This window comes from Rhinolophus ferrumequinum, chromosome 15, assembly GCF_004115265.2.
Source record: "Rhinolophus ferrumequinum isolate MPI-CBG mRhiFer1 chromosome 15, mRhiFer1_v1.p, whole genome shotgun sequence".
NCBI classification, from domain to species: domain Eukaryota; kingdom Metazoa; phylum Chordata; class Mammalia; order Chiroptera; family Rhinolophidae; genus Rhinolophus; species Rhinolophus ferrumequinum.
Window position 1 is genome coordinate 22,659,493 of NC_046298.1, and position 12,563 is coordinate 22,672,055.

At 41.6% G+C, this 12,563-nt stretch overlaps 1 protein-coding gene across 5 annotated transcripts in view; it reads left to right on the plus strand.

The window, feature by feature from the left end:
• Positions 1 to 12,563, plus strand: part of ZFP1 (ZFP1 zinc finger protein) — a 35,170-nt gene that overhangs the window by 16,484 nt on the left and 6,123 nt on the right. For 4 of the 5 annotated variants that reach the window (XM_033128898.1, XM_033128900.1, XM_033128899.1 and 1 more), the window contains one exon: positions 11,966 to 12,092. In XM_033128898.1, coding sequence (XP_032984789.1) covers positions 11,966 to 12,092 — 127 coding nt within the window. Of the gene's footprint in view, positions 1 to 11,925; positions 12,093 to 12,563 lie in introns of all 5 variants that reach the window. The other variant, XM_033128897.1, reaches the window with a different exon arrangement.

A 12,563-nucleotide genomic window follows, 5' to 3' on the forward strand; every position in this document is an offset into this window, starting at 1 on the left:
TATTATTTAGCTTCAGCTTCAGGTGTACAGCGCAGTGGTCAGGAATCTACACTATCCATGAAGTGGTGGCCACTTTTTAAGATATCTTTTTCTCTGGCATTTAGCAATTTGAATATGATGTATCTTTCTATTTATTCTGTGTGGTGAACTTTTTTTGAGTTTTTTAGGTTTATGGTCAGTGCCTTTTATCAGATTTGGAAAATTCTCAGGTGTTCTTCAAATATTATTTTTATCCTATTCTTTGTTTATTCTCTTCTGGGACTATACATTATCATTTTTTGTTTTTTCTTTCATCATTATAGGTAATGATGCATTTGACTTTTTATTCATGTCTCATATCTCTTATGTTTTATTTCTTCCCCCAGTGCTTCAGTTTGGGTATCTTCTATCTAACTGTCTTCAAATTCATGATTTTTGTCTTCTGTCCAGTTGCTATTAAATCTATACAATGAGATTTTTATTTCAGGTACTACATTTTGCAATTCTGGATTATCCATTTTCTTCCTTTTTGTAGATTCTGGTCTTTTGTTGAACTATTCTTATATTTTCATTCACATTGTCCATTTTTTTCTCTGGATTCCTTTACCTACTACTTTACAGTTAATCTGAAGGTTTTGTGTGCCAACCCTAATACTTGGATTATCTCTACATCTGTTTCTGAGCTGTCTACCTCTTGATAGTGTCTTTGTTTTTTTGCTTTTTCAACAAGTCTAGTAATTTTTGTTTGTATTATGCTGGATATGTTGTATGACACATAACTCCCTCTAAAGAATGCTAAGTTTTGTTCTGCCAATAATTGAACTACCTGGAAGAACAAAACTGTTGCTCTCTGCTAGTCCTTCTGGAGCCTTGCCCTCCAACTGCACATATTAGAAACCAACCAGAGATCTGAGGTGAATTTTTATGCAGAATTTTAGAACTCCCTCTCTATGGCTTCCTTATCTCCCATTACCCTGTTCCCAAATCCCAGTTGCTTTGCAGACCCAAATGCCAGTTTTTATTTTTTAAATTGATTCCATGTAGCAATACTGTCACTTTCTGCTTGGGCTTTGTGCCATGGTTTAAAATACTTTTATGGACATTTTTGCTGGATATAGAATTCAAAGTTGATTTTTTCTTCTTTCAGCACTTTCATCAGTGTGAATGTGGAGCACACCCTTCTTTCACTAATTTTAGCTCTACAATGGTTGCTCTCCAATGCCTGCAAATTGTTTCATTTATTTTGTCCAGCTTTTATTGTTTTTCCTTAGAATTTTGAAGTCATTGCTTTGTAGTGTTGTAGCGAAGGAGTCCAAAGTCCTATCTACTTATCAGGATGTAACCTGTTCCATTCCCTCCTGCAACTTGTAGGCTTTTTTCTTTGTACCCCGTGTTCTAAAATCTTCTGGTAATTTTCTTTTTCCTTACATTTTGCCTGATAGTCCATAAGATAGTTTTTGTTCTTTACGTACATTTTTTTATTTGATTTTGTGAAGTGTGAAAATGCACAGAAACACAAATAAGAGAATATTAGGTTGAGCTATATAGAATTGCCACATTTATATGTCAAAACAGTTGAACGTCATCAATTTCAGTATGGTTCAACTTAATGACTATCAACCTGTTACACCATCCAGTAATCAATACTTACCATCTTATATAGTTCTACACATTATGTACATTGAAGTTTTTTTTCTTTGTGTTACACAGTTCATACATGAATTTTTTCTATTTCTGTTGTGGATCTGCCTTTCCCAGTGTGTTGTCACTCTTGGTATTAGGTCACTTAACTCTGCTAAAATCTTCTTGATTATTAAAACCAGTCTCCTAAATTAGAGGTTGCTAATGTTAAAATATTGTGTGGGTGTATCCAATCCTTTTTTTTAATGCTTTTGTATGTACTAAGTAGAATTTATCATATATATTAAATATATGTATTTGGAATTCTGTTTTAACTAATTATTAACATTATTCTGCAAACTTTTCAGTGCCTTTTGAGACTAAGTTTGCTTGTTATAAAGAGTATGTTGTTTTTTGTTTTTTGTTTTTAACTTCTCTGAGGGTCTTTATCTTTTATTAAACATTTACTCCGTTCTATTTTGATTACTGATTTTCTTGACCTACTTTTCTTCTTCTACTGGTCTGTCAGACTATATTCTGTGATTTTTGTGGCTTTCATTGTTTCTGTTTAAATGTCAGTTGTCTGTTTTACTGTTTTGTCTCTGAAGGCGATGCATATTTTTTCCTCTGGGATTTTTAGCAGTTTTATTATGATGTGCCAAAGTGTGGTTTTCTCTGTATTTTTCTTGGGATTAGTGGTGTTTCTGTAGTCTGATATGAGATGTCTTGGAAAATTTTAAGGTATTATCTCTTCAAGCATTGTTTCTGTTGTATTTGGCCTCCCCTATTTGTATTCCAGTTGCAATTATGTTAGACCTTTTTAGTTTGTCCCATAAGCAGAGTGAAATAAGTGCAACAAGAGAGATACAAAAAAAGTACTCCAGGGTTTAAAAGAGAGCAGGACTCAAAATCGAATATATGATCTAAGTGGGAAGATCTTTGCATAGTGAGGGGAGCCATGGGAAAAAGGGATGAAAATGAAATTTGGATGATGTTGAAAACGGGGCTAGTCATTAGTTTATTGCAATAGATAATAGATAACCATTTCTAATTATGTAGAGCTTTACTTTAGGAAAATTGTTAGTTTTAGGATGTGTAGTAATAGAATAAGAGGAAAAAGAAATAAGAGTTAGGAAGCCTTTGTAATAGCTGGGGTGGCTGTGGAAATAGGAAGCAAAGGAAAGACTTGAGGGGTGCCTATCTCTGTGAAGACTGATCTTGGTCTTTGTGTCCCTAGTACTTAATTTATTCCCTAGGAAATTTCCTAGTGATCCTGTTTTTTGAACTATAATTTCAGAAGTGATCTGAAAATGGAGAATAAATATTTACTATTGGGAAAATCATGACTCTATAATTGTTGACCCCCATGGTATTGATCTCAGGCACAGATGACCCATCACCTGCATTTTCTGCTCCCGGGCCAAGTGGCTAAAGATTCTGATAAGATGTATGAAATAATGCTGATTAGGTTACCTGCGATTTTGTACCCTATAACTAGGTCATTTGTAGTACTCAGACCTTTATTTTATCTTTTTTTCCTCTCACTTCCGGTAACTTTTCCTGAGGCTTGGAGTTATGAGTGGGAAATGGTGGAAAGTTATTGAGGCAAGGTTTTGAAGATGGCGACAAGTGTAATCTAGATTTTGGAGGTATGTAATCTTAGAGGGGCAATGACAATTTGGAAGAAGTAGGAGGGGTTAAGAAATTGGAAGTCATAACTGAAGATGAAGGATGCAGAGGGTGCCAAAAAAGTGTATACACATTTTAAGAAAGGAAAACTGTATTAAAGTTGTAATACTCGATATATACTGATAACAAAAGATGGATACAAGTCATGTTTGACTTCTGCAATTACAAGAGGTGCTCAAAGTGGTTACCATCAGCATCCAAGACACTTCTGATTATAGCGAACTACTGCTTGAGCAACGTTGACCAAAGTGTCCACTTGTATACGTTTTTTTGGCACCCCTGGTATATAGATTCAAAAGAGAGAGAATGTGAATAGGTAAAAAAGAATTCATATACTCAGAAGTAAATTTAGAGGTGAACGTTTCAAATGTATAACAGTTGGAAGAGTTGAGGAGGGGGTGTTAAAAATGGTCTGCTCTGGGTGTCAGATATGCTAGATACACCTCTCTAGTCATGGCCATAGAATTTCTGCCCAGAACACCAAATTCATTCCAGATTGAAACTGCATCTGTCATGACAGAAGCAAGTGTTTGAAGTCATTCATGTTTGATATCTCTTTTAATGCTGTGCTATCAGAATTGTGTTTTATCTACAATTTTTGGAGCAGTGTTTTTGTTTGTATAAAGTATAGAAAACAGCATTATGAGAAGAAGTAGAGTATTTTCGTATTTGATGGTAGAGTCATTTCTAAATAAATGTAAATTGAGCTACAGGTTTACACCCTTGTTGGTCTGACAGCGATGCGAAAGTTCTTAGTGTACTTACCATGTGGCCATGTGGTGTGGATGGTTTTGAAAGTTATCAAATGGGCTTCGTTTTTTTTCTCATAACGTCTTTCTGGTTTTGATTGAATACTTGGTTTTCTAGTTCCTTTTGTGACTGTTTTTTCATATTTATATGTTTCAGCATTTTTGTTTCATGGGGATTGTTTATTATAGTGAAAAGTGTCATATATTGCCATTGAGTTGTATGAGTTTTTTTTTTACTATATTTTGGATATATATAAACACATCCCTTAACATATACAGGCTTTGCAAACATTTTCGCCCATTTGGTCAGTTGCCTTTTCATTCTCTTGGTTTCCTTTGCTGTGCAGGGGAAGCTTTTTTTTTTGTGGGGGAGGGGGGAGTTTTTTGGTTTTTTTCCCCCTTCTATAAATCAGAGGTTCCCAGACCCCCCTCGTTGGGTTCAGTTAATTTGCAAGAGCAGCTCACAGAACTCAGAAACATTTTGTTTACTAGATCACTAGTTTATTGTAAAAGGAAGTAACTCAGGAGCATCCAGATTGGAGAGATGCCCAGGGCAAAGTACGGGGAAAGGGTGGGGAGCTTCCATGCCCTCTGCAAGGCACCACTCTCCCTGCACCTCCATGTGTTCACCAACCCCGAAGCTCTCCGAACCCTTTCCTTTTAGGTTTTTATGGAGGCTTCATTACCTAATTGTTGTGATTAAATCATTGATCACTGGCACGTCTATCAACCTCCAGCTCCTCTCCCCTCCTCATGTCAGGCGGTAGGCTGGAAAGTTCCAAACTTCCAATTTCACGGTCTCCTCCTGTGACCAGCTCCATCCTTAAAGAAAGTGCTTTCCAAAAGTCACCTCATTAACATAACAAAATTTTTTATCACTCTCAACACTTAGGAAATTTCAGGGGTTTTGGGAGCTATCAGCCAGGAACTGTGGACCAAAATCAAATATAGAGGGTGCCCAGAAAATGTCTACACATTTTAAGAAAGGAAACAACTATATTAAAATTGTAATAATATATACCAATAACAAATGATGAATACAAGTCACTTTTGACTTCTGCAATTACATGAGGTGCTCAAAGTGGTTGCCATCAGCATAATTTTAAGTGTTATCTTTCTGAAAATGTGTACACATTTTTTTGGCACCCTCTGTATATGAGAAAAATATTTTGGTCATCTGAATGACCAAATACATATTTTCTATAAATCACAATATCACAGTCTTCCCCCTGACCTTCAGTCACATTCTCTTATAGCATAACATCATAGAGGTCAAAAGATACTGGAACATTATTTGAATCCCATTCAGTAATAACTGCCCAGTCCATCAGATTGTATGAAAGTGTCTCCTAGGGCAAGTCCACTCAGGCTTGCAAGCTTGCTTTCGATTTTGTCTGGTTCCAACACCAGGCCTGGTCTCAACAGTAAATGGCTTCACCCTTTCAGGTGTCAGGGACGGAAATTTTTCGTCAGCACTTGTGGGTTCTTCTGACTGGTCTAATCAAATTGACATGAGAGATTAGCAGGACAAAAGTTAAAGTTTAATAACATGTATACATGGGAGAGACCCGAGAAAACTGACTAACTTGCAAAAATGGAAGCCATCGCTTTCAGCTAAAGACAAAAGATGTTGGGAGTAGGGAGTGAAGTTTGGGGGGTCACCAGGAAAAGCACAGCAAACACAGGTGAGGTTGTTATGCAGATTTAAGTGCAGGCTTTCTGCATTGAAAACAGCTTTAGAGATTTAGGTATCCTCTTCTTCCTGGAACAGTAAGGAAAAAGACTCTTACAAGTGTAAAAATATCCTTTTACAAATGGTAATTTCTACTTGGTTTTCAGAGCTTTTCCCTTGTCTGCTATTAAAATTAACCAGCCTAAAATAACCAGTATCTCTAACGGGGCATATTTTGTGGTGGCAAACTCGACTCCCCTTTGCAGGTATCTCATATGCTTATGCTAAGAGATAGTATCATTCTCCTGCTCTGAATCTCTCTTGAAGTATTAATAAAATGCTGGATTTCCCTTGTTGCATAACCCACTTGTTCATCCCTTTTACCCTCAGCTATTATTTCTCCTTATCTCCGTTTGTCATTATCTTTACCCAAACTTTTCCCCCCTAGGAAGGGACATCAGGGTCACCATGGTGTTGGTCTAGATTGCTGGCAGCAGTACTCGTCTAAGAAGTGCTTCCCCCGCAGTCCATTCCCACTCATGTAGTGCAGGACTAGTAGGCATTGACCACTAGACAACACCACGGCATTCACTGTCAGCTCCAACTTCGCCAAATGCGGTAGAGGCACAGTCCATCCCATCAGGCTCTTAGCAATTCTGACAGATTTAAAGGAATAGTTAGTTTCTTGCTTAGGAATCATTCCTGCTTCCGGCACCCACTGTTGCAGCCCTGGTGCTGGCACTAGTGGGTCAGGTAGGAAAAAAGACAGTTGAGGTGCTGTGGGGAAGAATTGTATAGTTACCAGCATCTATCCCCACCCCCTCTTTCCCAAATCCCCAGAAAAGCAGAGGAATCCAGTAGGGACCCTCCCTTAACCCCCTCATGCCTTTATATTCCTCCATTTTAAACAGCAAATGTTTCAAATGCCCATTCCGGTTTTCTATTAAACATTACTCTGAGGATGATATGCAACGTGGTATGTCCATCTGATGTGATGGCTTTTGGACCACTGTTTAACATGAGGAGCTGTAAAGTTTGTTCCTTGGTCCAAAGAAATGTAACTTGGTGGTGCAAACTGGTACAGCATTTTGTGTTCCAATCCTTTAATAATACTGGGCATGCCAAAAAAAGTGTATACACATGACTTGTGTTCATCTTTTGTTAAATCGGTGTGTATTACAATTTTAATAGTTTTTTCCTTTCTTAAAGTGTGTATACATTGTTTTGGCAGCCTCTGTGTTTTGGAGCATTTGCATCTACTCCCAGGTACGCCAGGCCCAGTCTGAAGCCTGTGTATTCCCGGCAGGAGGCATTTGTGTCTCCCAGGGCTCCCAGCGTCAGTCTGACTTGCTGGCTGTGCTCAAGGCCTTTGCACCAGGGACTCTGCCGCATGCCCAGCTGCAGTCTCCGTCTCTGCAATTCTGCTTGGCATCTTGTGCCTCAGAGTGTGCAAAAGGAGCAGGTCTAGATTCAGCCCCTCTGTGCACTACTGCAGCACCCCCATGTCTGCTTATTTTATGGACCCAGGTATGCACCTCAAGCAAGCGCACGAGGCTGTCTGCTTGTTGATGCCAATCACCTTCCAAGACTGGAAGGGAGTTCTTCTGACGGGCAGTGATGTGTCCTGCTTTACTCACACCACTCCAGTGTCCGCAGTGATTCCCACAGGGCCATGCCCTGTAATAGGCCAGGTTTCCATTGCTCTCCAGCCTGACCATATGGCCAGGGCATTGGCCACTGCCCGTGAGTCAGTAAAAAGGCAAACCTAGGGGCTTTACCACTGTTCAATTCTTTCATCACTGCTGGGCACACAGCATGCAGTTCAGCCCACTGAGCTGATTTGTTTGTACCTTCTTCCATTAGGTTGGTGGCTTTCCAAACAGGATGTTGTCCACTCACCATGGAACTGCTGTCCGCAAACCAAGCAGCGGTTGGTCAGTCGAGGGCTCTTTCTAGGGCACTGTCCACGAGGCAGCTCCTGCTGCCCTCCAGCGTCAGTCCTAGGGCAAAAGAGGCCCCCTGCTTGTGAGGTTCTCCTTGTGTTCCCCAGGCAGCGTGGTCCTATGTAGACCATTTCCATTTGATTACGGAACTCTTCTGGGCACTGCCATCCCCAGTAGTGTTCCTCTGACCTCACCCAAGGCACTGTAGTTCTGATTTCAAGATCATTTTATGTCTTTCAGTCTTAGAGGCAGCTTCAATTAATAGCAAGGTAGTAAACATTCCTCTAAAATGGAAATTCTCAAGTCCAAGAGACCAGTAGTTTCCACTAGGAAGCACTCACTAAAGCCCCAGTATACGCCGCACATAGGACTACGGCACAGAGAATCTGTCCCTGCCGGCATTCCGGCCTCCATGACACACTGTGGGCTCAGGGCAGTAGTACTGGTTCCCACTTAGCGTGTCCAATTAACATTACTTGAAGAGCAGATTTCCATGCCTTGTGCTTTACAATATTAGGTGGGGGAAATGTTTCCCAGTCAGAGGCAATGTCCATCCCCTGAGTACAATCAGGTAAGAAATGCACCACTTCATCTGAAGCCTGATCACACTTACCAGTTGTTCTACAGAACTTTCCCCTGAACTCCCGTGGTGCTTACATTCCTAACGGGAGCCTCCATTAGGACTTTCTCAGCGGTTTCTGTGTTACAGTAGTGGGGAGGGGAAGTGTTCCTGGCCATATGTAATTCCCGTGAAACACTCAGGTAAAGGAGACACAGCTTCTTTACAGAATACCTTCTTAAACACTCCGACTTTCATAATCCTGTCAGCCATTAGATTTTCACCTTCTCTGTCTAATTGTAGTGCAAATCAGGGCTTCACCAGTGGGTTTTGTACCACAGTTCTTGGGACTCCCATTTCAAGGAGTCCTAGAAACTTCTCCATCCCCCAACTATTTTACTCACACTTGTGCAAAAGGCTTTGGGTCTCCAGCAAAGAGTCAAGCCAGGGGACCCAGGCCCTTTTGTTCAGCATTACTAGATTAATCGGTCTAACCACTGCCCCCAGAGTTTGCTGGTCAGGGTTTTCATTGTAATTTCTGTCTTCCAGCTTCAAAAATTGCTCCAAACGGATAAATACAGCAGGCTTGTTTGGGGCCATTTAATGTTGGAGGACCAATAGGAGGTAACTTTGGCACACCTAAACTTAAGTTCTAACCCATCAGTGTCTTTTTAATTCATCCCATTTCTTAATAAGCAACTAAAGATTTACACCTTTTTCTTATTAGCCTGCATTTGTTTATGTATCAAGTGTACCAAGTCCCTAGGAGTTGGATCCATCTCTAAATTCCATGACTAACTTTTACCTTTAGTAACTGATCACAGCACAGCTGCTGTGATCCATACCACCCGTGACCATGTGGCCACCCAGGAAGCAGAGGTTCTCATCCCTCACCCTTCTTTCCCTTTTCCCAAACCACAAGTTTTGTGACCCAGGGGACACCAGCTTAAGATTCCTGGAGAGACAGGAGTGAGAGAGGGAAGAATGAGAAGGAGCGGGAGGAGAGAGGGAGGAGAGAATCAAGTGGGGGACAGAGGAAAAGGGGAGACGAAGAAGGGGGAGAGAGAGGAGAGAAAGTGAGAAAGAAAAGAGAGTGAAATGAGAGGGAGCGAGAGAAGGGGGGAGAGAGAAAGAGAGAGAGACAGAGACAGACAAAGGTAGGGGGAGAGAGAGTGAGATGGGGAAGAGGAGTGAGACAGAAGAGGGAGAGGAGAGTGAGAGAGGAGTGTGAGAAAGGTGAGGAGTGAGGGGATTGAAAGAAGTGTGAGTGAAAGTGAGGCAGAGGGAGAGAAAGACAGAAGAGTAAGAACAGTGAGAGGGGAGAGAGAGAGAACATGAAAGTGAGAAAGGAGTGAGAGGAAAGAGAAGAGTGAGAGTGAAAGTGAGGCAGAGAGAGGAGTGAGAAGAATGAGAGAATGACAGGAGAGAGGGAGAAGTGAGAGGAAGGAGTGTGAAAGTGAAAGAAGTGAGGCAATGAGAGAAAGGAGAAATAGAGCAGAGAGAGAGGAGTGGCTGAACAAGAGAGTGAAAGAAGTGAGAGAAAGAAAGGAGAGAGGGGAAGTGGGGGGGAGAGGAGTGTGACAATAATGAGAAACGGAGTGAGTGAAACGAGAATGAGTGAGAAAGATGAGTGAGAGCAGAGGAGTGAGACAACAGAGAGTACGAGGCGGGAGAGAGTGAGAGGAATTAGGGGTAAGAAAGGTGAGAGAGCTTGAAAGAGAGGCTGGAGGGGGGAGAGAGGAGTGAGAAAGACAGCACAGGGGGAGAGAACAAGAGGATTGAGAGAGACAGCAGAGAGAGAGAGAGTGAGAGAAGAGAGAGTGAGAGAACTACAGGAGAGAGGAAAAGAAAAAGGAATGAGAGAAACAGGAGAGAGGAAGGAAGGAGGGAGGGAGGGAGAAGTGAGACAGAAAAGAGAGAAATACCAGAGAGGGAGAGAGGGTGGAACGGGTGGGGGGAGGAGATGAGAGAGAGAGAGAGAGAGGGAGGGAGGAGTAAGAGAAAGTAGAGGGAGAGAGAAGTGAAAAATAGAAAGGAGAAAGATAGGAGTGAGAGAGTAGTGTGAAAGACGAGAGTGAAAAAGTGACAGAGTAGAGAGAGAGAGAGAAAGAAATGAGAAAGAAACATGAGTGAGAGACGAGAAAAATGAGTGAGAGAGAGAGAGGAGTGAGTGAGAGAGGAGTGAGACAGAAGAGTGAGAGTGACAGGAGAGGGAGTGAGAAAGACCAGAAGGCAAGAGAGGGGAGAGAGAGAGAGAGAGAGAGAAGAAAAAAGGAGTGAGAGAGAAAAAGACAGGATTGAGAGAGTAAGAGAGAGAAAATGAGATACAGAACAGAGAGAGACAGAAGAGTCAGATAGACGGGCAGGGAATGAGACAGAAAAATGAGAGAAAGACAGGAGAGGAAGGGAGAGAGGAGTGAGAGAAAGTAATTAGACAGATTGGAGTGAAAGAAATGAGAGAAAAAGGAATAAGGAGAGGAGAGAGAAAGACTGAGTGAGGAGAGAGAGAAGGGAGAGAAAAGAGAGGAGTAAGACAGGATTGAGGAAGAGAGAAAGAAAGGAGAGAGAGGAATGAGAAAGAGAGAGACAGTAGCGAGAGACTGGAGCGTGAGCATGAAAGTGAGAGAGAGCTAGAGAGAGGAGAGGCAGTGTGAGAGGGAGGGGAGAGAGAAGAGTGAGGGAGAGGGACTGAGTGAGTGTTTTACTTACCTCTGGAACTTCCATGCCCTCTCCAGGGCACCGCTCTCCCAGCAGCTGTGTTCCCCAACCCAGAAGCTCTTCGAACCCTATCATTTTAGGTTTTATGGAGTCTTCGTTACAGAGCTGGGATAATTCAGCCATGACCACTGGCACAGGAATCCTCCAGCCCCACTCCCCAGAGGGCAGGGAGTGGGCCTGTAACTGCCAACCCTCTAATCACGGGTTGGGGCTACTCCTGACCAGCTCCCATCCTTAGGTAATTTCCAAGTCACCTCATTAACATAACAAAGATCTTTCTCACTTTCAACACCTGATTCCAGGGGTTTGGAGAGCTTAGAGCCAGGGACTGTGGAGAAAAACCAAATACTGGGGGTGCCAAAAAAATGTATACAAATGGACACTTTGGTCAGTGTTGCTCAAGCAGTAGTTCACTGTAATCAGAAGTGTTTGGACGCTGATGGTAACCAATTGGAGCACCTCTCGTAATTGCAGACGTCAAATGTGACTTGTATCCATCTTTTGTTATTGGTATATATTGAATATTACAATTTTAATAGTTTTCTTAAAATGTATATACATTTTTTGGCACCCTCTGTATAGATGAGAAAAATATTTTGGGCATCTGAATTACCAAATACATGTTTATCACAGTATCACAAAAGGTTTCATGTACTCTGTAATTTTCTCTAGTTTGATGCGGCATAACAACACCTATGTGAGCACTCACTGCACTGGTAACATTAAATACTGTACATTTATGTTTATGCATTTAACTCCCTTATACATCTTCAGAGGAGAAACAGTGTGTTATTCATCTTAGCTACCTGTCAGGTGTCACAGTGCCAGAGGTACAGGGGAATCTGAACCCATGCTTTAACCACTGTAAATACGTTTTGGAGACGTGACAACCACAGTGAAGGTGTATGTACAGTTGGTGTCATATGTAATTCCACAGTGCATGACTCTTTTACAACAATGTGGTAAGTTTCCATGTGTCCTTTCTATGTCACCCAGTGCTCGTCATTTCAGAATGAACAGCAATGTGCCGTTTCAGGGGTCGGTTTCATTCACGGATGTGACTGTGGACTTCAGCCAGGAGGAGTGGGAGCAACTGGACCCGTCTCAGAGGATCCTGTACATGGACGTGATGCTGGAGAATTACAGCAACTTACTCTCCGTGGGTAAGGACAGCTTGCAGAAGTTTACACTGTTTACTGAGTAGCGTTTATGTCATTTCTCCGTTACCAGAAATTGAGCTTCTAAATTACTAAATGGTTTTGGCCTCAGGCTTCAGGTGTTAAAGGTGAGGGTGCAGACTCTAAAGTGCTGCCTACTTTATTTTCAGGATCTCTGAAGCCCGAGCAGTTAGGAGCTACGTTCCATTAGCAAGTTCTCTGATATTATCAAACCAGAGATGATTTTCAAGTTGGAGCCACAAAGATTGTAGCTAGCAAAGTTAGAATTGCCAGTTGAGAACTTTCTAGAAAGCCTTGGAAGGAGAGAAGGAGAATCAGAAGCCACTTGAAGTACTATCCCAAGGATTATGAATGGGTTGGTACCTTTGGAATTTTTTAGGAATCTATGTTTCCAGTCTCTAAAGCTTTAGAGATGGCTGAGAACAGATGGCCTGTGTCCCTCAGCGCTCTGAATTG